General features: G+C 42.1%; 1 protein-coding gene across 1 annotated transcript in view; it reads left to right on the top strand.

Annotated features, from left to right (window-relative positions):
• The window catches only part of antxr2a (ANTXR cell adhesion molecule 2a), a 219,650-nt gene extending 194,496 nt beyond the window's left edge, over window positions 1-25,154 (top strand). The window contains exon 17 of the mRNA XM_078213868.1: window positions 22,712-25,154. Coding sequence (XP_078069994.1) covers window positions 22,712-22,741 — 30 coding nt within the window. The 3' untranslated portion in view covers window positions 22,742-25,154. The remainder of the gene's footprint in view (window positions 1-22,711) is intronic.
• Window positions 25,155-25,354: the final 200 nt, after the last annotated feature.

The raw sequence follows: 25,354 nt of genomic DNA, 5'->3' as shown, positions 1-25,354 counted from the left end.
AGGTATGCAAAAGCAAAATAAAAAGAGGGAAAGAAATATGGGATTAAAAGAGAGAGTTAAGGGGGACAGAAAATGTAAATATAATGTAATTGCATTTTTTAACCTCAAACGATAATTAAAATCTGAAGGCATGAGACTCAACACTTGCAAAGGTCAATTTTCAATGGCTTAAAGAGATTGTCAGGTAGTAACTAAGACTTATCATTACACACCTTAAGTTAATCTGGTGAGTTAGAAGGAATATATCACATAAGCGCTGCAACTTCACAGTGCTTAGTGGCTTGGATAGGCACTGGTATAGCCAGTTTCTGGAGAAGGGCAACTCAGACAGCAGTTTCCGGATTTTGCCTTTGTGCATGTCTAGTCAGCAGTGACGGCTGATGGCTAAACCATTATTTCTACATCAGAATATGGAGCAATTTAAGAATTGGACTGCGAAGGAAGGTGAATTAAAGGGATGAAAACAATGTCAAATCAGGAACTGAAAGAGAAGCAGAGATTGAGAAGGGAAGATCATGAAGAGACAAAATGCAATAAGACTTTTTCACAAATTTGGTTATTTTAATAAGTTCCCAAAATATTCAAAACCGTGAAAGATTGAAACTCAGTTAATTTTACAGGGAGACGGGCAGAAATGAACAATTATCCCACTGAGATAATAGTGCTTGTGCTACTAATCATTGGCCCTAAATACCTGTGGTGTGTTTAGTTTGGATCTGACAAACCAATACACCAACTTTATTGCGTGTAGTGCTTGAGAGGAGGTAAATAGCCACGAATGGTATACGGCACAAGATCTTCTCTGAAGCTGTTCATGACTTCTACGGCTTTGATGAGCCATTTAAATCTGTTTGCCAAGACATAGTAACTGTGGCTAACTTGGTAGGCTTTTCTGAAGTGGACCTACATTGAGAAGGTGCTGGAGTTCCACGGGCGAAGCACGGACCAACGAGGAGTCAATGCAGCTTGAACAGGAGTAAGGTCCATCAGGGGATGATGAAGAAGAGGAGAAAACAACACAAAACAAGCAACTAACATTGCAATGCATGTCAGGGGGCTTCCAATCTCATTGAAGAAGCATCAGAAACTTTTAAAGATAACAGTCCTTCTTTGGCAAGAAGTTTAAAAGTTCAGCAGAGAGATTGAGAGGGTCATCAGGTTCCAGGGAGTTGTACAAAGAAAAGCAAAAGTACAGTACAACAATCCATTCTTCAAACCTGCCATTCATCCAGGTGGTCAGCATGTATAGGTACCAAAAAGTGAGAGAAAAAAACGCTCCATTTTCCTTCACCCTCCTTCCCACCTCATTCATTTATGGTGTGTGTGTGTTAATTTTTTTTGCATTGTGCATTGCACTTACTTTATTTATACACCAAAAATAAATAATGATCTTGGCTTGTTATGTATTGGGGATTAAAATCTTGGGTTGGGAACACATCTCCTGATATTATATACATTTAAATGGGAACATTTGCTTTAAAGTAAGTTGTTTTGAATTAAATAATGAGCCTGAATTTTAGCTTGGATGGGAAGCCTATCCGTGCTCCCATTAAGGGCCTTCTTCTGCACAGCCTCACTTGTTCAGCTAGTGGGCTCAGATATCTCTGGGTGGGAAAACACAAAAAGTTGACATTCATGATCTTGGATGGGAAGATGGAGGGGATACTGCCATCAGAAGCCCCCTTCTCACTGGGTGTGCCCTCCCCTCAAAGACTGGATACCTTCAGAGTCCCTCTTGTTTCTCCCAAGCCTATCTCCATAACCCATTTGCCCCCTTGCAACCTCACCCCCCAAGGGCATCCCCAGTCCTCCCCTCCTTGGGAACTCAGTCACTAACCTTCACACCAGCTCCCAATATTTAGTCCGAGGCACAGTGCTGTAGTACCTCTTCCAGCCACTGCAATGCTGTGCCTGGAGGGGCTGGTGGCGGTGAGCCAATCTGATTGGTTGACAGCTCCCCGAGGTAGGACTTCCTTTCATATGCAGATGGAAGTCTTGTCTCGCCTGCTGCCAATCAACACTCGATTGATCATAAAATTGCAGGTCTATCCGAGTCAGCAGGGATATGTTCTCCGCTGACTCTTGGCCCCAGCATCCAAAAAACTTAGGCCAAGGTTTCCAGGAATGTATCTGCTCTTAAAATGGGGGTCTTCCTATATTCTGGCAAAGTACTCCATCTACAGTCCATTTTGAATAACCAGGCCAAATCAAAGCACACAGCAAGATTCAAAGTGTTTCTGATTATGGTGTCACTGTTAACACATTTACATTGTCAACTAGTTATGATGGATAGTGCTCTGACTATTTGGCCACCTGATTTAGGATTTAGAAATTATCAGACATAAGGGAAACAACCCTAGAAGATTATATTATGTTTTGCACCATCAAAAATAGATTTTTATGTCTTTCAAATGATGTGTGGCTCAGATTATGATATGTAGTGATTTGGAAAAAGGAGGTGGAGATACAGGATGTCTTTCCTGCAGCTGCTGCAGGCTCACATCTGCAGTTAGATGTTCAAGTGCCATGATTCACGCCTCACATTTCCCTTTCCAGCCATTATCATGGTCCAACAGCAAAGAACAATACAGCACAGGAACAGGCCCTTCGGCCCTCCAAGCCCCTGCTGCTCCCTGGTCCAAACTAGACCATTCTTTTGTATCCCTCCATTCCCACTCCATTCATATGGCTATCTAGATATGTCTTAAACGTTCCCAGTGTGTCTGCCTCCACCACCTTGCCTGGCAGCGCATTCCAGGCCCCCACCACCCTCTGTGTAAAACATGTCCTTCTGATATCTGTGTTAAACCTCCCCCTCTTCACCTTGAACCTATGACCCCTCGTGAACGTCACCACTGACCTGCGGAAAAGCTTCCCACCGTTCACCCTATCTATGCCTTTCATAATTTTATACACCTCTATTAAGTCTCTCCTCATCCTCCATCTTTCCAGGGAGAACAACCCCAGTTTACCCAATCTCTCCTCATAACTAAGCCCCTCCATACCAGGCAACATCCTGGTAAACCTCCTCTGTACTCTCTCCAAAGCCTCCACGTCCTTCTGGTAGTGTGGCGACCAGAACTGGACGCAGTATTCCAAATGCGGCCGAACCAACGTTCTATACATCTGCAACATCAGACCCCAACTTCTATAAAGGCAAGCATGCCATATGCCTTCTTCTCCACCTTCTCCACCTGTGATGTCACCTTCAAGGATCTGTGGACTTGCACACCCAGGTCCCTCTGCGTATCTACACCCTTTATGGTTCTGCCATTTATCGTATAGCTCCTCCCTACATTATTTCTACCAAAATGCATCACTTCGCATTTATCAGAATAGAACTCCATCTGCCATTTCTTTGCCCAAATTTCCAGCCTATCTATATCCTTCTGTAGCTTCTGACAATGCTCCTCACTATCTGCAAGTCCTGCCAATTTTGTGACGTCCGCAAACTTACTGATCACCCCAGTTACACCTTCTTCCAGATCGTTTATATAAATCACAAACAGCAGAGGTTCCAATACAGAGCCCTGCGGAACACCACTAGTCACAGGCCTCCAGCCGGAAAAAGACCCTTCCACTACCACCCTCTGTCTTCTGTGACCAAGCCAGTTCTCCACCCATCTAGCCACCTCCCCCTTTATCCCATGAGATCCAACCTTTTTCACCAGCCTACCATGAGGGACTTTAGTAAAGCGTTTGACAAAGTCCATATAGACGACATCCACGGCCCTTCCCTCGTCAACCATTCTGGTCACTTCTTCAAAAAACTCCACCAGGTCAGTGAGGCATGACCTCCCTCTCACAAAACCATGCTGACTATCGTTAATGAGTTTATTCCTTTCTAAATGCGCATACATCCTATCTCTAAGAATCCTCTCCAACAACTTCCCCACCACGGACGTCAAGTTCACCGGCCTATAATTACCCGGGTTATCCTTCCTAACCTTCTTAAATAACGGGATCACATTAGCTATCCTCCAATCCTCTGGGACCTCACCTGCGTCCAGTGACGAGACAAAGATTTGCGTCAGAGGCCCAGCGATTTCATCTCTCGTCTCCCTGAGCAGCCTTGGATAGATTCCATCAGGCCCTTGGGATTTGTCAGTCTTTATATTCTCTAACAAACCTAACACTTCCTCCCTTGTATATGTGATGGGCAGTGAAGTTCATGTAAAGGACATAACAGGAAGATAAGATGAGCAGTTTTTAGGCTATTTATTAAGAAGCTAATAAGATGTTTTGGAGTTAATTGCCCTGCAAGTACTTTTTTTCCAGTGACCGGAATTTTACCGGTGTGCCCACCCCGATTCCGGGGGCGGACGAGGCTCTGAGAATGGCATTCTCCGTTGGCCTCAGGCAGACGTGCTGGTAAAATTCCACCCCCGTTGGAAGAAGAGGCAAGGAGCAGGGGAGGAATACCAGACAGCTCAGGATGCACCAGAGGCTATTCTGTGTCCACCTACCTGTATCATTACACCCACATCTTCAGACAGGAGTGCTTTTGACAAAGTATGAGCAAACAGGTGGATGCCTGATAGAGCATAATGCTGAATACTTTCCCGGAAACATCTCGATTACAAAATATCTCGCTTTCACTGTTACTGTATGAAAGAAAATTTGCCATGTTGATTAATAGCCGGCTCAGTTGGATTATCCCTGCTTGCCAAGCTAGCAACAACTATATTTGCAAGCATTACAAATACAGGAGGATCTATAAGGAGCTATCTTTATATGGGCTGGGTTTTGAGGAAGTCCGATGCAGACCTGTAGCTTCAGCTATCATGTAGGATAAGATGGGTGACCATGTCAGCTGAACGATCCACCTCTGAGCAACAGTGTTATATTCCTGAGAAATGTGAATGCTGCTGTGGAGTGCAATGACAAACAGGACCACCTTCCTCGTAACTGCCTTCATTGTCTGCCTCTTCACTTTATTTTTAAACCCCAACATCTTCAAAGGCTGCCTGTAAAATGAGATGCATTTCTAACCTTTCCAATAGCTTTAATTATTGATGTACCCCCATTTTTCACACCCCTTTAACTGTCTTTAAATGTCATCTACACACAGTATTACACACTTACTTCAGGTACTCTCCCAGTATCCGTTAAAATCCTCTCATAGACTTGTGAATAAATATCCCAATGGATTATTCTGGTATCCTAGCAAAACCTTTGACAGCTTTTCACCACTTACAATGGGTTTGCACAGTATCTGGATATTGCCGACTATCTCTCAACTGAGAACTGAACTAAGAAAGTTAGCTGGAGCGATGACTTTAAAATATACTCACTATCCAATTGACAAGGAAGGGAAGAAGTAGGACAGAGCTACATCCGTTCAGTGAAAAGTAAGACAATGCACAAATGATAGAATGTTTTCTCAGTTGTAGTGTTAAAAATGAAGCGATGCCATGAGCATTAAAACATAACACACTTCCTGATGGCTAATTATAGAGCTACATTTTTAGAACCTCAGGAGAAAGCTTCAGCTCAGACCATTCCTCTCTTTGTTGAAAGAGAAGTGCGTCAAATACTAAGAATGCAACGCAATGGGCTCAGGGAAATTAAAAATCACAAGAAGACAAGAAAAATAAGGATGAATAGACCATGCATCCATTAGGCACCCACAGTGCTATTATAGAGGGAGTTCCAGGATTTTGACCCAGTAACAGTGAACGACGATGATATATTTCGTCAGGATGGTAAGTGGCTCAGAGGGGAACCTCCAGGTAGTAGTGTTCCCATGAGTCTGCTGCCCTTGTCCTTCTAGATGGTAGTGGTCGTGGGTTTGGAAGATGCTGCCTAAGGAGCCTTGGTGAGTTCCTAAAGTGCATCTTGTACATGGTACACACTGGCACTATTCGTTGGTGATGGATGAAGTGAATATTTGTGGAAGGAGTGCCAATCAAACGGGCTGCTTTGTCCTGGATGGTGGCATTTGTTCAATTGCCTTTTGGAAATGCAGCTACATCACATCTACTGGTTCACCTTTATTTACCCTAGTCAGATGTTCAAAAAGCTCTAATATATTTTTCAAACAGGATATCCCTTTCGTCAAACCATGTTGACTTGCTCTAATCATACTACACTTTTCTAAGTGCGTTGTTAACACTTATTAATAGATTCCAGCATTTTCCCAACAACTGACATTCGGCTAATTGACCTGCAGTTCACTGTTTTCTCTCTCTCCTTTTCTTAAAAAGCAGTGTAAAAATATCTGGTTGATATACACTAGGGTAAACTTTATCTTCTGCAGTTGAAAATGAATGATTTATTTTTGGGAAAATAAAAAATTGGACTGTGTGAAATGCACTACAGATCTCTTAACACCCTTTTTTGGGTCAAGTAAATTCCACTGTTCTTTCATCTCACAATTGGGTAGAAGCCACTGTAGAATTGTAGGATAGAAACCACCTTTCTTTGATGACTATCATCAGGCCAAATCACGACAGCCACTGATAACAGAACGGTCAACTGGCAGGTTCACTCAGAATGTACTAACGGCAGATGTGAAAAATGGAGGGAATGCCCAATGTTAGGATTCAGGAACATTTTCAGAACACCATGTACCAGATCTGGAACTACTAAATTCTGCCCATGGAAAAAATAAAAGGAGGTGTTTTACTCCACAACATTAAGATGCCTTACCATCATGAACATGAGCAATATACAGCAAAACACCCCAAATCCCGGGAGAGATATCACCAATGTTGCCTCTCCAAAATCCTGCAAATCCAATGCCAGGATAGGCTTACCAATGTGAGCATCCTCTTCCAGGCCAATATCCTCAGTATTGAGGCAATGGTCACGCCCCTCGAGCTGCAATGGACAGGCCACATTGTCTGCATGCCTGACACAAGACTCCCAAAGCAAGTGCTCTACTCCTAACTCCACAACGGAAAGCGATCACCAGGAGGGCAAAGGAAACGCTACAAGGACACTCTGAAAGCCTCCCTAAATAAATGCAACAGCGCCATTGACACGTGGGAATCACAAGCCTTAGAAAGCACAAACTAGAGAAGAAGCATCCACAATCAACCTGTGCATCACCGGATGGAGCACATGGAAGCCAAGTGTAAACAGTGATAAGAGAGCACAGAATCCAGAGCGTCCCACCCACCTCAACAAACACCAGTTACCAAACCTGTGGCAGAGTCTGCAGCTCCAGTAGTGGACTATTCCGCCACCGCAGAACCCCCGCTCCCCGGAGTGGATGCAAGTCATCCTCAACCCTAATGGACTGCCAAAGAAGAAGAAGACACATTCCTCAAAAGACAACCCAGTCTTAAAACTGTTGTGGATAAAGATCACTGAGTCTGGTGAAAGTAGGACATTTTGCTTATAAGCATACAGGGGAGAGACTCGGTATGCTGAAAATTACAGAATATGTCATTTGTTTTCATGGAAGGAGTAAAAAGAGCAGTGTTATACTGTTAGTTAACCAGGGCTGTTGCCAGGTGGAACTTCATTGGTGGGGATCTTGCCACATTTCTCTCTATCAATAATATGGTACATGTACAGTGGCAGGCCACTGATAGATAGCTTCAAGATGGAAACAGCAGTGGTTCAGACCTAGCGCATACATCAAACGTAGCATACATTTTTCATTCTGTGTTTAGTGTCACTGGTATCCACAGCTTGAACTGATACATCTGTGGGATGTTGCCACATTATTCATCAGTGGCGAGGCAATGGCAACTTGTAAGTCAGAGATGTGACTGTGTAATGATTCATTTCCTATTGATGTACATGAAAAAAGATGTCCAATGAGCTGAGGGGTACACGTTTTTCAATAAGGATTGTAACTCTGGAAACAAATAGAGAATACATAAAATCTGCTATGTTCAGTAAACTTGTATCCACTGCAAGTTAGAGTGAACCCTATTTTGCTTGGAAAAATGAATGGCCGCAAGACTTTTAGCCTCGTGTTTAATGTATAACGAAGAATGGTTTATTCTGTACTCTTGTCACTTAAGCCATTCCTGTCCTTGGCTATTGTCATAGGCTAAGTCAGATCTTTTGCAGCTTTAGAATCCTGTTCAATCTTGCTCTTACCTTCCAAATTCTTTCTATCACAAAGATCACCTACTTCCCACCTTCACAGCACCTGACTTTGCATTTCTCTCAATTCATCTGCTGCTGAAACTTCATCCCTCCAATTGTCAGTTCCAGATTCAACTGTTCTAATTCCCACTAGATTGACCTTCATTCCCCATGCGTTTCAGCTCATCCAAACCTCTATTGCCCATAATCTGTCCTGCATCAACTCCTGCACATAAGTCTTTCCTCACTCGCCTACATTGACTAACAGTCCCCTAAAACTCTTTTCCTTGTGTTTAAATATTTTTGCAATTGCATCCCTCCTTATCGCTGTAACCTCCTCCGGGTCTGAAATCAATCGCGAAATCTCTATTCCTCTAACTCCATTAACTTTTGCGTCTCTCCTGTCATCCCCTCACTATTGGTGAGCATTGGTTTAGCTGCGTAGATTTGACTCATTGGAGATCTTGATCCAAAGCCTTCTGTTCCTTCACCTCCTTTAAAACCGCACTTATTCTCCACACTTCAACTAAGCTTCCCTCTTAGCCATTCTATGATCCAATACCCTTAGGCCCCTGCAAAATCTTTGGATGTGTTTTTATACATTGCAGTTACTGGCCTGGATTTTGACCTTGACAAAATCATCAGCTGACTCCACTGAAGCCCGATTTTTGTGACCCAGGGGGTGTGAAACACAACATTTGCAGAGTAGACCGAGAATGGCTGAGCTTGGTGCATTTTCTTGGATAGCCAGCGTACCCCTTTGGAAAGGTTAAGAATGCTTTTGGATATGATCCTGAGACACTTTTGGGAGAGGTCAGCTCCCCTTTGGAATTGTTGAAAGTAAGCATGACTGCGCATAAAACATGCGTAAAATTATTTCCTGTCAAGCTCATTAGAACTATCACCAGACTTGTCAAAAACAATTGTGTAAACTGTCAAATGCAACTATCAAGAGAACCTGTCAAAAGTGTCAAGAGGACCTGCTTGTCTATAGGAGCTGTCAAGGCATTTAAAAGCCCCATCCTTTAAGTCTTTGAAAATAGTGTCTGATGTGTTTTTAAAAAATCATTGCTTTCTCTTTCGCTCTGTTGACATAAAACCGAGAGCTCCCATTACTGGATTACTATTACCTGACTGATTTCACACCCATTTATTGTCATACTTAGGTGCCTACAATTTCACAGTTTGATTGATAACTACAAGTGGCTATAGATTCCTTGAAGTGGGACTATGAATTTCAATGCTTGTTGTAGGAAATCCCATTTAATCTAATCATGGATCCTGAGTTCTGCCCATTCAGAATACTGGTGAGTTGTCATGGTAGGTGTAAGGGCAAAGGGTGGTGAATAGAGGGCAGGAGTGTCAGTACTATGTTGGTGTAGGGGATATAAAGGAACATGGGGTTGGATACGGGGCATCACTTAGCATGGGGTTATGAGTAGTCATGGGTGTTGCATACAGGGGGATAGGTTGGTGTGGAGGGTATGAGCCACCATGGGAGATGGTTAATGGGTATGAGCTGGTGAGGGTTGGCACAGATGGATGCTGGTTACTGGGTGTGCAGGCAGTGAGGGCTGGAGGGATGTTTTATTCTTTTAAAGAAATTGTTGGACACAGTGCTGGAACCCCAGGACAGGCATTCTGCCAAGCACGCCTCGGCATTCTTCTCACTATTTCCAAGGTTGCCCATCCCAACTTCTAACACCCCCTCTTCTCTTCCCCCCATATCCTTGACTGGGCAGCCATTTACAAAAGGTGTTTACGGAGCTGGGAATTCTCCTGAATCTGGTGGGTGAAAATCCAGGCCCCGATGTTTTTGTTGTTGTTAAAAACAAAGGGCTGAACTTTCGCTTTGGGGGTGAAGAAAGAAGTTTGGACTGTTTCTGTGTCCAAAACCAGCCAGGGAAAGCAGTCACTGGCTGGAATTTTGACCAGAATGTCTTCCTAACAGCATGAAGACAGGTTCCTTGTCCAATTAAGAGTGACAGACGGGCTCGCAAAGCTGGAGGGCCAATAAAAGGCCTTCCAGTTTCACAGGAACAGCAAGCTACAATAAAAAGTAAGTAACTGAGAGGGCACTTCATCAGGAAGGTGTCTTCTCGGTCACTATTTTCAAACATAATTAAATAAAAAATACAGAAGTCAGCCAGACCGCCACTGGCAGTGGATGTGGAGACAAAATTATTGCACATCTAACTGTCAGAAGCCATTTGGTCTTATTTTATTATATCATGAACAGATCCTGTAACTTGTATTTAGAACCAGGATAACCCATTCTGCATGGATCTCCCGTGAAGATAGGCCAGCACATCTGAAATCAGCATGACACATCAAATGGGCAGCAAACATTCCCTCCCACACATAGCTCAATAAACCACTCACATTCCATGTCATCTCATCTGAACATGTATAGGTCATTCTGTCCTTTTGAAGCTCTCATGCTATTCTGTTAATTCACAGCTGACCTGTGCCTGAAGTCCATTTACCAGCCTTTGACCATCTCCCCTTACACTCTTACCTAACAAAACTCAATTGATAACTGCCTTAAAAATTTCAATTGACCCAGAATCCACAGCTCTTTTGGAAGAGTGTGTTCCAGCTTTTTACTACCTCTTGTGTGAAAAAATCCTTCCTGGTCTCACTAGCATCAACATAGCATTCACCTGTTAACTTCCTGTAAATGTACACGGGTTTCCAATGATTTGTACATTTAAATTGCTTTGCTCAACCGTAGCTCCCAGTCTCTCACCATTGAGAAATTATTCAATTAAGTCTTTCTTGGATCCAAAGTGGATGATCTCATACTTAACCATGTTGAACTCCAGCTGCAATAGTTTTGCAAACTCACTTATTCTGTCTCTGCCTCTTTGTAAGTTCCTGCTTCCATCCTTCTAACTTTCATTTGCAAATGCAGACAGATAATGCTCCATTCATTGATTAAGGTCATATATACATGTATGGGGAAAAGGTCATGTGTGGAATAGCCCCAGAGTGTTTCAGAAAAGGGAGGAAAATAACTGCAAAGAGGAACAGTGGATCTATACACTGATTTAAAAGGAGCCTTTTTTGCAAGATCGGATGTGGGGTTTGAGTGCTGTAAATGCATGTCATGTGGACTGGTGATCAGATTCTATCAATGCATAACATTTAAAAATGAGTCCAGTTTGTAAGTAAATGCATTCTTGCAGCATAAGGTCAGATTTGGATTCCACACACGAAGATCAACAGCTTGGTACATAGATCTTGATTTGAATACTGAATGCCATCTTTTATGTGCTGAAAAATACTTTAGCAATGAATTCATAACATGTTCAATTATTTTTTTCCTCCCCTAGACAGAATTCGGGGTTTATAATTTTTTTTTAACCTTGGTAATCCTTGGAAAGAGTGCGTGCACTGCAGTCATTTGGAACCTGTTGGATCTGGACTCCCTCTGCTAAAAGTCTGCCTCGATCGCATTCATGCATTAGTGCCATCTGTGCTTGCTGTACCTTCTGTGAGGTAGCCATGGCCAATCTACTGGCTGCTATCTGAAAATAGGTTTGAAACAGCAAGGGCCTGTGCTCAGAGCTGATACATGGCCGCGACGTACATTTGCAAGGAGGAGCAGTTAAACATTGCAGCAGTCCATCAAACAGGAAACATCTGCACCTAGTATCTTCCAGTTATCTACCATCAGAAAAAAGGGGGGCGCGTACACTGCAAAAAAATCCAATAATTTTACTTTTAGTTCTTGCTGCTGCACACTGATGGGAGTCCTTATAAGATGAAACATTTAGAGCGCAGAAATGAAGTGTTTCAGTAATTCTGAAGGAGGTTTATTGCCAAATCTATTAGCAGACAAGAAAAGGTTAATAAACTTCTGGCAGGGATAGCACTAATTCAATTAAAAGCCACATCCTGTCTTCCCTTGCAGATGTACCAAGAAACTTCTGTCGCAGTCACCCGTCCAACACGAGGCTTTGTTCATTTTTAAAAAATGATTGTTTATCATATCTCCCTGATAGAAACTCTCATGAATTTACTTGAAATGTTTGCATTGAATGAAAGTCACAATCATAAAATGACTGCAGTAAGCAGATTTGATCATTCCATAATTTAAATAATCTACTTCAAATGGAAACAAACTAAAGCCCCCCATTTCTCAAGCTAATCCATTGTATTTGCATCAAATGAAAAAATACACCAGATTTTACATCCCTATCGACAAGCTACAAAAGGAACATTTTGGGGCCAATAATATGAACAGTTGACACACTGGTTGGGCTCATAATTTTTACTGCATTTTCCGGGGAACAGACGCTTGATGTGCACTATGTGGCCACCACCTCATCCCCTCCATAATGATGGTAACACAAGTTAAGTGGAAAACCATAACATGCGTTATAGCTTCTTAGTTATGTTTCATAAAAGTAGGATCAGCAGTCGACCATATAGTCCATCGAGCCTGCTCCACCATTCCATACAATTTAGCTGATCTTCAGTTACAACTCCACTTTTTCTGGGGTAGAGAATTCCAAAGATTTACAACCCTTTGAGTGAAAACAATCTGCTCATCACAGTCTTAAATGATCGGCTGCCCTGAAAATGCCCGTGTTTTAGATTCCCCAGGGAGGGGAAACAACCTCTTAGAATTTATCCTTCAAGCCCCTTCACAATTTGGAATGTCTCAAGAGATCATCTCACCTCATAGGACAACCTCTCATCCCAGGAACCAATCTAGTAAACCTTGGTTACACTGCCTCCAAAGCAGTACATTCTTCCTTTAAGTATGTAGAACAAAGTTAAACACACTATTGCAATTTCATCAAAGCCTGGTAAAATTGTAGCAACAATTCTTTATTCTTGTACTGTAATCTCCTTGAAATAATGACCAACATAAAATTTACTTTTGTAATTCTTGGTGTACCTGCATACTAGTTTTGTAAGAGTGTGCAAAAGTCTTTCTGAACATTAACATTTACAAGTTTTAAGAAATATTATGATTTTCTGTTCTTAGAACCAAAGCTAATAATTATACTCATCTGCCAACTTTTTGCCCACTCACTTAACTTGTCTATACCTTTTTTGCAGCCTCTTTGTGGCCTCCTCATAGTTTACATTCCACCTAGCTTTGTATTGTCAGCAAACTTAAATACATTGCTCTCTGTTTCTTTGTAAATAGCTGAGGCCCCAGTACTGATCCTTGCAATACTACAACAGACACAGGCTGCCAACTTGAAAATGTTCCCTTTCTCCCTACTCTCTGCTTCCCATCCAATAACCAATTCTCTATCAAAATCAAAGCTAATGTATTATCCCCAGCTCCATGAGCTCTTGTGTATTAACCTTTTTGTGTGGCATCTATTGTTTCTCCTTTATCTGTTTTTATTTTCCTGGTTTGTTTACTTTCGCATTCGATTTCTTCCTTTTTAGTCAGGCTTTTGGTGGCCTTTTGCTTGTTCCTTAAACACTCCTAATTCTCAAACTTGCAACTGTTCTTTGCAACATTGTAAGCCTATTATTTTACCGAATACTATGCTTAACCTCTTTAAAAAGCCACAGATGGATCTTTCTAACTGAGTTTTTCAATGGAATGTATTTTTGGTTGAGCACTTTGAATTGTTTCTTTAACTATGAACAAACAAAAACGTGAATTAGGAGCTGGAGTAAGACCTTCACCCCAAGAGCTGTATCTAACTCTTTCTTGAAAACATATGTTTTGACCTCATCTTCGTTCGGTGGTAGCATATTCCATACGCTTACCACTCTCTGGTTGAAGATATTTCTCCTCATCTCAGTCCTTAAGGTTTACCCTGTATCCTTAGACTGTGACCCTTGGATCTGGGCACCCCCACCATTGGGAACATCCTTCCTGCATCGACAACATGGCGATAGATTTTCCTTCTTTAGTTAATCATAGAAAACCAGGTTGTAGTGAGTATGAAGTAAATAAAGGAGATTTTGCTCATGTCAGTTCTGTGGATGCATCTGTTCAGAAGTAAGGATCTAGCAATTCTCAAGTTATAAACATTAGCCAAGAAAAAGATATGAGTGAAAAATGGTGACGTGTTAGGAAAAAGCACCAGTACCTAAACTAGTGAGAAGTCATTGACCTGAAATATTAACTCTGTTACCCTCTCCACAGATGTTGCCTGACCTTCAGACTATTTCCCACATTTTTTGTTTTTATAACACGTTAATCACCCCTTTTGAGTGCTGCTCTGAGTGTCTTTCAAAACCAGGAATAAAACTGTTGCTGGAAAGAAAAGTCTAGTTGAATTGGCTAAGTGTTATTAATGAGGAGTTCACACTGCAGATGCCCATCAATAGATGAGTGTTTAACACCAGATCTGGTTTTAGGATAACAGAGGCAAACAATAGAGGATTATAAACAAAGCAATTAACACTATAGGAGATTTCCAACCAAGCATATGGACATAATTGTGATCAAAGGCAAGGAACAGGATCTGGGAAAGCAACATGGAGGCTTATCATAGAATCCCTACAATGCAGAAGGAGGCCATTTGGCCCATCGAGTCTGCATTGACCACAATCCCGTCCAGGGCCTATCCCCATATCCCCATGCATTTACCCTAGCTAGTCCCCCTGACACTAGGGTCAATTTAGCATAGCCAATCCACCTGACCCGCACATCTTTGGGCTGTGGGAGGAAACCGGAGCACCCGAAGGAACCCATCCAGACACAGGGAAAATGTGCAAACTCCGCACAGACAGTGACCCAAGCTGGGAATCAAACCCAGGTCCCTGGCGCTGTGAGGCAACAGTGCTAACCACTGTGCTGCCCTTTAGTTTCCTCCTTTGCTAATTGTAGCAAAAGTGAGTATGAAGTGATTAAAGGAGATAATGAACCACAGCAGGATCATACCTAGCAGTGGATTACTGCATTACAGTCTAGTACTGATGGAAAAGTAGAGCCCGAGTCTCAGTAAGGACATTGTGATTGAGATTTGTGACCCGATTGAGATTTGAAGACCCGAGGATCACTTTGTGATTGAGATTTCTGACCCGATTGAGATTTGAAGACCCGAGGATCACTTTTAGTCTATATTTTTTTTAAATGATCATGGAATGTCCGCATCTCTGGCAATTTACTGCCCATCCTTCATTGCCCTGGAGAGGTTGGTGGTGAGCTGCCATCTTGAACCACTGCAAGCATCTGGTGATTTACTATCCCTGTTGCGTTTTGTCCCGCGTTTTGCATGTGTGCTTGGTATTTGGTCAACATATGCTTCATTTTGTGCACATTAGCCCTGAACTTGCAAGGATTGTGAGGTCAGTTTCCTGTGTACTGACAGCCAGAATGGCAGAAAGCCTTTAATATCTTGTTGGAAGTTTCCATCATTTCAGTGTTGACTGATAATATACTCATCCACAAATGAACAGCTGTATCATAATACAATTTATTTGAAATTTGCAGCAAAATAGCATGGGGCCTACCCAATTGATTTAAAACAGTCTAACTCCAGGATTTCTGAGGAGTTCAGAGGAATCAGCAGTGGGCGGGTAGAAACCTTGCTCTGCCCACAACCCTTTCTGCCTGTTTCAAGCCCTGCTGATGAGTTTCAGGATCGGTATGTTGTTCCGTCCAGTTTTCCCATTGTGTCATAAGCATTTCAGTGAAGATTGTGCACATGATCTCTTGTTAACTGGCTGCTGAGTTGAAGCAGTAGCAGTCACTGTTTAACCATTACTTTTCCTCACCAACCCGTGTCAGTACAGAACAGTGGACAGGCTTGAGGTTTTGTCATCCAGCCTTGATTGGTTTACAGTTGCCTGTAAACATTGTCAAAAATGTTTTTTTATTCCTGGGATGTGGATGATGTGGGCCTGGATTAATTGTCTCACCCCAGTTGCTCTAAGAAGAGATTTGTTGGTCTTAAATGATTCTGTTTTTCAACTGAAGAACTTGCTAGGGCACTGCACGGAACAGCATGGAGATAATTTGTGATAGGTGCTCACCTCTTTAATGCTGGATAAACGGACATTAGGACCCTGGGAACTGGATTGGGGTCTCCGTGTGTGCCGGAAGGACTCCCAAGACCATCTTGTGGGGTGTCCAGCACACCTGGATACTCTTGTGAGGTATCCAGCACACCTGCCCGAGATCACCAGGCACCAACTTAATTGGTATAAATAAATGTCTTGTTCTTATTTCAGGATTCAAATACCATTTTGAACAACTTTAGTATGGTAGTCACCAGTTCTATAAAAGACCAGCAAATCCAGAATCAGTTGACAGGGTATTATTTCTAACATTGTGTAAAGGGATTCACCAGTTTGACTGCTGCTGTCCTGCTACTGCTGGTTGATGTACCATTTATTAAATTTCCCAGAGGTGGTCAGACTGAGTTGTCAGCGAAATTTTAACCCTCGTTTTTTGTTAAACCTCTGATTGACTCTGGTTGCAGTGATTGGGGTGCCTTGGTAGCTGGAAGGAGGAGGCAATTCCAGAATGGCTACATCTACTGTGCATGCCTGCATGAAGCAGGAGCTAGGTGCCCTGTTCACCAGTGTCATTAACTTCATTTTCTTTCCTATGGAGGCTGCAAAACGGATAGATAAAGCTCAGTGTTTGGTCCAGATTGTAGCCTTCCCTCACCAACAGGACATCTTCAATTGCATACAGGCAGCCCAACACAGGACACTGGAGTACACGTGCATTAAAGGACTTCTACTTTCTGAAGATACAATCAATGTGCTATTATATGCAGTTTGGTGCCCATATATTGGCAGTTATAATGCCTTCAACCTTTAATTTCTACACTCTTTCATGGAAACCATCAGGTCAGAGCCTGAATACTTCTAATAAAGCTCTCAATGGGAGTCTTACCGTCGCATCTTTGATCAGGTCATTGAATTTCTTTTTACATTGTTGCCAGACGTGTTATGTGAGCCTCTTGACATTCATGCACACCCTGGGCGAGGTGAGGTGGTAAGATCGGGTGGGAGGTGAAAAATCAGGTTTGTGCCCAATTTTTCACCTCCCCCGACTATACTGGCCCTGTTTTGCCGGTGAAATCAGCTTTGTGCCCAGAAAGGACATGAAGCCAAATTAAATATTAATGACATGCACATGTCATTAACAAGTCCCGGATGCTATTGTCTGGGCTCACGTACCTTTACCACCTCACCGGCCGAGGTTCTCCCTGGCAAGAATCACATTGTCCCCACCAACAGGGACCAGATGTGATCGCCTCGTTTGAGGGGCTGGGGGAGGGAGGGTGTTTGGAGGCCATTTGAAGTCCCTGGGGTGGTCAGGGACAGGGCCAGGCAGTGTCCTTTGGCCCTTACACATCATCCCTCATAGCCTGCACATACCCTACTCATGCCAACGCAGCATTCATAGCCTCCATGCCAATCTACACCTCTTGAATCACCCCATGGCCCATCATATCACCATGGCAACCTATGCCCCTTTAGCCACCCCATGACCCTTTATAGCCCCTCTGCTAACTTAATGCTAACTAATGACAACTTATGCCTTCCAAGCTCACCCTTTGCACTTGCATCCTTTATGCCACTTTACTCGGTATCCACCATGGGTAGATTTCAGGACACATGCTGAGATTTTTAAAAGGTTCCAAGTATCCCTTGATTGCTTCGATATTTAAAAAAAGCTCTCACTGATAAAAATCATTCTCTACGTTAGAATTACTTAAACTATCTAATCTCTTTTAAAAGTTAGCATTTGTATTCATAATCCCACAACAAAGACTTTATGACCACTTGGAGCTGTCAATCAAACTGTAAACTGACAGGCATCCTACTATGATAATGATAGGTTGCGGAATCAGTCATACAGCACAGATCCTATAATGAAAGCCCTCAGTCAACAGAGTGAGATTGCAAGCACTTTATTTTAAAAAATGCAGACTGTTATTTTTCAACTTAAAGACCAGGAGATTTAAATGCCTTGCTAGCTTGACAGTTCCAATGAGCTTATCCACTTTTCAGACACATTCATGTCCACATTTAACCACCCCAACGGGCACGTAACCTCTCCCAGAGAACTCTGGTACATTCTCTTGAAAAATGTGAAGTCCACTAATCATGTTTTGGACCTGTCACTACGAAAATCGAATCTGTTTGAAGTCAGCGGCACTGTTACATGTGCAGCTAGCTCCATGGATGTGAAAATTACAAACTACATTCCTCCCCGAAAGGTGCTAGCTTCAGAGGCAGTAATTCCAGAATCAGGGCTCCAGCGCAATATTGGCTAAGCCAGAAACACTCCCTGTAATTGCAAAAATTCAGGCCTGAATGTAGAACTCCTCTACACTCTCCAGTCCAACTCCTAGTATCACCCAAGGATGTAAATAAGTGCTAAATATGATCTTGGTGTTCTAGCAACCTTCATTTGAAAGCAGAGCTACCAAGCCTCTATCCCCATAACATATAACATGCTGACTCTCTGCCCTGTACCAAATGAGGTTCCTAGGTATGTTGCTTCCATATATTTAATATTCTTATGTTATAGGTTGACTTATCTGTATAGTAGTGTCATTGGATATGAGTTTTTGTATTGTCCAGTGCATGTGAAAGTTGCAGTTATTGATTCATCAGCCTGTTGCATTGCAGTGTTCTTTTATTATGTAAGAAATATAGAGAGCAGGAGCAGGCCATTCGGTCCTTCAAGTCTGCTCCACCATTCCGTAAGACCATGGCTGATCCTCTATCTCAATGCCATGTTTTCACTTTCTCCTCATATCCCTTGATGCCGTTAAAATCTTTTTAAAAAATCTATCTTTCTCTTGAATGCATTGTGAATTTTTCCTTTAAATGTAAGAGTGGCAAGATTTGGGAAAATGATTTGTCTGTTGGAAATTCTTTCCAGCTCTACGTTCATTCTCTTACACATGCTTATTTGCATTACAATGATATTTTCCCATCTAATCTTTTTCCTGCTATATGCTATTAATATTGCTCTATGTCATTACAGTGACTTTTGAAAAGTTTTTTTTGCAATTGCAATAGTCCCTATTTTTTATGCATGTTCCGTACTCTAACTTTGTCGTCATATTCATGCACTATTTTTTCACTCATATATATTTGTCTAGTTCTCCTGTCAGGATCTCTGATAATGGGGAGACTGGTTTGACGGTGGCTACCATTCATTGCCAATAGTTTGTGTTTTCCCTATATTCTGAGAATTCCCTCTTTGTAACACATTGCTCATCCTGCTCCATGGTGTTCATTAGCACTGCGATATAGGAAGTGCTGAATTAGATATTATTAGAAAACATAATGGTGTTTAATTTCACTTGTAAGTAGAGCAGATCTTTAAGTACAATTATGAACAGCAGTTGGATGAATATGGTCCCTCTGGGGTCTCTTGAGTTTGAAATGTTCATTCTGATCTGGTGGGGCCTATTTCAAGGAGGAAGGAGGTTCCAGGAGACATATTTAAATTATGAGATAAATGGAAAAGAAAATCAGGAGGGGTGTACAACAAGTGGACAATCTCTGCCAAAGTTTGATGATTTGCCAGATGCTAGCATTACTGGTCTATGTGAGGCACAATTATTCAATAATATGTGAAGTTGGTGAGTTAACAAGTATTCTGAGGGATGGATTGCATCCTGATTTCCATATCCACCTCTAGGACAGATGTACTGAGGAGGCAAAAGATGGTGGTGGCTGGAATTACTGTGGGATGAAGAACATGCAATATGGGCGGCACGGTAGCACAGTGGTTAGCACTGCTGCTTCACAGCGCCAGGGACCCGAGTTCCCAGATTGGGTCACTGTCCGTGTGGAGTCTGCATGTTCTCCCTGTGCCTGTGTGGGTTTCCTCCGGGTGCACCAGTTTCCTCCCACAGTCTGAAAGACATGCCGGTTAGGTGCATTGACCCGAACAGGCGCCAGACTGTGGCGACTAGGGGAATTTCACAGTAACTTCATTGCAACGTTAATGTAAGCCTTACTTGTGACTAATAAATAAACTTTAACTTTAAGATGTCTTACTTCATGTGGCCCTTTCAGCCTCTTTCATGTAATATATCTCAGAATTTTGCTGGCTTCTGTATGTGGGATCAGGTTCTGTCTCTGGCATCTCTTTTCCAGAGTTTTCTGTGTATGTTGTGTAGCAAAATCATGAACATGTTTATAATGAATACAGCTACAATATTTACCTGCATGTCATTTTCAGCTGTGATGTTTTGGTCTGCATCTTAAAGGTCAGTCCTTAGCCTTGAAACTTGGGCCTTCATTTAATTCTACCTATTTGAAAAGATTACTATGATGGGAAGGTATAATTATCAGTGCTAGTTGATGAGTTGTTTGTGTGGTAATTGATAAGATAAATAGGCCCCTTAATTCTTGGCAATTAAGGATCGTTACATTGTTTGATTCCTGTACTTTGTTAGCCGAGCTCATATGGGACTTAAACCGCACTGCACAATTAATTCAAAATCGATAGTAACTTGCCTCCTTGATAGGTATTGTAATAGGGCACGCTATGCATCACACCTATGAACTTCAAAGTAGGGTCTAAATAATGCTGACCAACCTTTGCTGGGTATTACCCTTTGTTAAGTTCAATATTAGATCTGTCTGCCCAGAAGGAAGGTTGTAAGTTCCCATTTGTTTCCCTTCTGCATGCCCTGAGATGCAGACACCCATGTCACCTATGTCGGGCTCAGGAGATGCAGGTGTCCCTGTTCTCTTTCCAGTTCTGCTCTGCTCCTTTCCATTGTGTCTTGTTCTGCAAGAGAGAGGCAGAATTCCAGTTATTCTGCAACACTGTGGTCAATTGATATGCCTGCCATGGTTGAATAGCTGGAGATATGTGGAGGCCATGAGAGATGGATGAGAGGTTGGGAGCAAGGTATGTAAGGATGAAGTGGAATACCTTGATGCTGGGTGTGGGTCCTGAGTGTCAGAGGATGCTGATGTGTGAGTGATGGCAGTGTGGTGCATTGCACAGTGCGATGGTATGTTGGGTAGGACATGTCATGAGTTAATGCATTCACTTTAACCACTTCATGAGGTCATTGGACCTCTTTTGGCACTGTGGCCAAGTCTTCAGGTCCAGACTCTGGGAGTTGCCCCCCTGGTCACCTCCTTTCCCTCCCCCCTGCAAAAACATGGCCTCACTTGATTTCAATGGGCACAGGCAAGTTCTAAATCATGACCCACCCACACAAGAAGCAAGGGAGCCCAAGTTCCGGTCTGTAAACCTCTGAATAAAACCAAAAACTACTTTGTTAAATAATGCATTTTGTACTTAAGGATCATAGCGTCATGGAATCCTACAGTGCAGAAGGAGGTCATTCAGCCCATCAAATCTGCACTGACCACAGTCTCACTCAGGACTTATCCCCATAACCCCATGCATTTACTCTAGCTAGTCCCCCTGACATGAATTTAGCATGGCCAATGCACCTAACCCGCACATCCTTTGGACTGTGGGAGAAAACTGGAGCACCCAGAGGAAACCCGCGCAGACAGGGGAGAAGGTGCAAACTCCACACAGGCAGTGACCCAAGCCGGGAATCGAACCTGGATCCCTGGCGCTATGAGGCAGCAGTGCCATTGTGCCACCATGCCGCCCAGACATGGACAGACATTTTCTTATGTTTTTTGAATCCAATGTTGATATTAAACCCTTCTAATTGGCTGCACCATGATTCAGATTCGGAGGCATTTTCCTTGTGCTTATTCCAAAAGTTTAAAGTATAAGTTTAAAGTTTATTAGTGTCACAAGTAGGCTTACATTAACACTGCAATGAGGTTCCTGTGGAAATCCCCTAATCATCACACTCTGGCACCTATTCAGGTACACTGAGGGAGAATTTTCATGGCCAACGCACCTAACCAGCATGTCTTTCAGACTGTGGGAGGAAACCGGAGCACCCGGAGGAAACCCATGCAGACACAGGGAGAACGTGCCGACTCCACACACACAGTGACCTAAGCCGGGAATCGAACCCAGGTTCCTGGCTCTGAGAGGCAGCAGTGCTAGCCACCGTGCCACCTGCCAAAATGTCCAAACAGTGAAAAGATCACCTCTTTCTTCTTTACTATATATCCTCATGATCTACTTGCTGATGTCTCCTGTATTCTTTCTAATTGATGCTTTAAATCTGGTTAATGCACCCACAGTCTTAACATTGTGAATGCATATCCATTAGGATCTAACTATTAGGGAATCCAGTCTAGGCTGGGTCTGAAACTAGACCTCTGAGGTGAAAGGCTTTGCTCCTTGGCCTTCAAAAAGACACCTTCAGTACTAACATGTATCTGTTACTTTCCTGCCATTGTGTTTACCTGTATGGCACGGAGACACAGAATGGAATGTCAACTGTAGCATTCAGCAAAAGTGACAGGTACAACCCAGGACATGATGGTATCATTATTTTTAACTTCAGGAAGCTCCATGTTAAGTAATGACAACTCAGTCAGACCCAATAACAAGTAACATTAGCTAATGGGAGTTCAGTCCAAACTGAAACATTGTAAAGGATATTGCTTGCTGTGGCTGAATTATTTATTACAGCCATAGATGAAGAATAAAAGAATGCCAGGAAAAATGGAGGTAATTAGCACATTCAAATGTTGATAAGTATTCTCATTTCCATTGTATGTTAAAAGCAGTTAAATTATGTATTCACATGAAATTTCCTCTTTGGATAATGGCCATTATTTTTCTGTTGCTTTACAGGGCCGCTGTATAAACTTCAGCCGAGTATAGGCACAATAGAAATGATGAAGCTAGAGCTGCTTTATTTTCTGTACTACCTACTGAAGAATGGTGAAGAATCCTCTACTTCCAATGGACACCAATAATCTTCTACAAAAAAAGGGGGAACAAACGCCATCGTCATGTTGCATTTTGCTAAGTCGCCACAAAACTGCAGCAAGAACAATGCAGATTACCCTTCAATCCACCAAGAACTGTACAGCGATAACTTGACAGAGGAGCTGCTTCTCTCCTAACCATCAGCCCAGGGTAACGGCACAACAGCAATGGGACAAAGTAAACATTAACCACCCCTCCCTCCCAAAAAGAAATCCCATCGATTCCTCGGCACTTGAAGTCACTTTGAACTTTCTTTCCAGTCAGAATGTAGCCTGACTGTTATATGCTGTTTTGGGTAATCACATTTTATAGACAGAGTGTATTGTCAAAATAGAGCCTATTAGCCACAGGCGGAGCAGCAATCCCACCAGGCCTACCCGGTGCATAAGTTCATTGCCTTTCGGCGATGTCACATCGCAAGATCTTTCCAACTTCACCACTTTACAATGCCTTACGGGAGTCGTCTGACTGAAAATCTTGTCATTTTTCACTGAAAAGTGCACACGCATGACAAAATGTAGACAGGATGCCCCAAGGTATGGGAATCAGCTAGACTTTGCCCTTTAGTTTTTGAAGACACCTTTCTTTCATTATGTGCCGGGAAAGGAAATTAATAGAGCGTTATCTTATAGCAGTACAGCCTATAACCAAACATCTTCTGCAGAAATTGAGACATTGGTGCTCTGAGGCCTGACATAGTAGCTGGTGCTTTGCCATCGCTGTAATCCTGTGTTCAGTTGCTCGTAACGTGTCACCCTATTAAAGCATATTCATTGATCTGCGTACTTCTATTAAACAAATAAATAAGATAAAATAGAGTGGCGCTGTTACAACCCAAGGTTGTATAGGCTGGTATCCCCCCCATTCTTCAAATCTCCAAGGACTTTACTGTGTCACAAGCCAGCAACTCTCTTTGCATGAGAATTTCAAAGTTTAATTAATATAATTAAAGGCAACAGCAAGCAGCAGCCTGTGAAGATTTTGCTCATCTTTTTTATGCTTTTTGACATTGAATGACCTATTACTATTTAAGCTTTGCTTGAATTTTTAAAATATATTTGCACTGGTTGCGTTTGAAAGCAAAATAATAAGGTACCCATGTTTGTAACCAAACAATGAAGTTATATTATCCTGCTGCAGCCCCTTTTCCAAACATTGAGGGAAAATATATTTAATGATTTTTTTTTTCCCCCAACCGCCTTGTCAAGACGACAATCCCAAATGATGTCAGTATGAGCAGAAACACTGTGGGGGAGAAGAAAGCAGCAGCTGAGAAAAAGCTCGAATGATGCAGTCACTTTCGATACTGTACATGAAATGCAAAATGGATATTCGAGTCGAAACCTGACAAAGCGCGCCTGCTTTGATGTGAACTGGTATAGACAATGACCAGTGGCTGGGTCAGTGGGATGTCTCTCTGCGAGCAGGGAAGCTTATCAAATGACACTAAAAATAAGTTCAACAACCATCACATTTGAGAGAACAGGCGCACATTTCACATTTGGTGGGCAAGCAAGTGCGCGAGATGGGGAGAGCGATAGTGAAAAGTCCTGGTCTAATTATGCTTTTGAGCTGTTCATCAAAATCACATGGGACATGAATATTTCCCTTGGTTTACATGCAAAATTTATGATGTTGCCAAAAGAAGCTCTGTGTATAACCACTTGCTTAATCTTTTGCTCATTATTATTTAAGGTAATGGCAAAATTGTAAGTACTACCTATCAGTATGTTGCAAAATAAATTTTTCTAGAATTTTTGAATCTGCTTGATTTTTGTGAAATGATTTACACAAAATTGGGGAGCTTCAGAATCAGTAGAATTGGATTCTGTAGCTGTGTTTTAAATTAAAGGATCACACTGTTTTCCAAAGTCCCCCCCTTTTACTTAAGGACCGTCTCCATCCAGCCAAAGCTTTGTGCACAGTTGAGATTACATCGTTTTAGAACAAACTGGACTAGTTTAATGTTGCGCAGATTTGTATTATTATAAGAAATTTGGCTTGATCATTTGCTTAATAAATACAAGTGTTAATTTCCTTAACTTGTGCGTAAGGAGAATTAAAACCAAACTGTCTCCAATAAAGCCTTTGTGCCTGCTGGAGTACACTGTAGTGCACGGTGCACACTCAGAATTTGACTTCTTCAAAGTCAATACAGACAATCTAAATGCTTTATTATAAATCTTCTGTAACAGGTTAGTATAACGTACATTCAAAAATATTCAAAATACTATTGTACACATTCACATATGGAATGGTAGCGCATACTGTCAAATAAGGACACTATTAAAACTAAGTAAAACGGATTTATTATTCATTTCTTTATCTGAAACTACACAAGCTGGTTTATTGACTGCCAACCATCTCTTCAAGACCTTGACTGATGATTTATTTCTTTGAAATGATATACAACAACAGTAATAATGAATTCCAAAGAATCCTCTCTAATATTTTAAGCAGCATAATTCCAATCATAGAAAACTCAGTGGACTGTATGGCTGTAAA

This window comes from Mustelus asterias, chromosome 1 (assembly GCF_964213995.1).
Source record: "Mustelus asterias chromosome 1, sMusAst1.hap1.1, whole genome shotgun sequence".
In the NCBI taxonomy this organism is placed as follows: Eukaryota; Metazoa; Chordata; class Chondrichthyes; order Carcharhiniformes; family Triakidae; genus Mustelus; species Mustelus asterias.
Note: the sequence above shows the minus strand (reverse complement) of the source record. Positions and strands in the feature narration are given on the sequence as shown.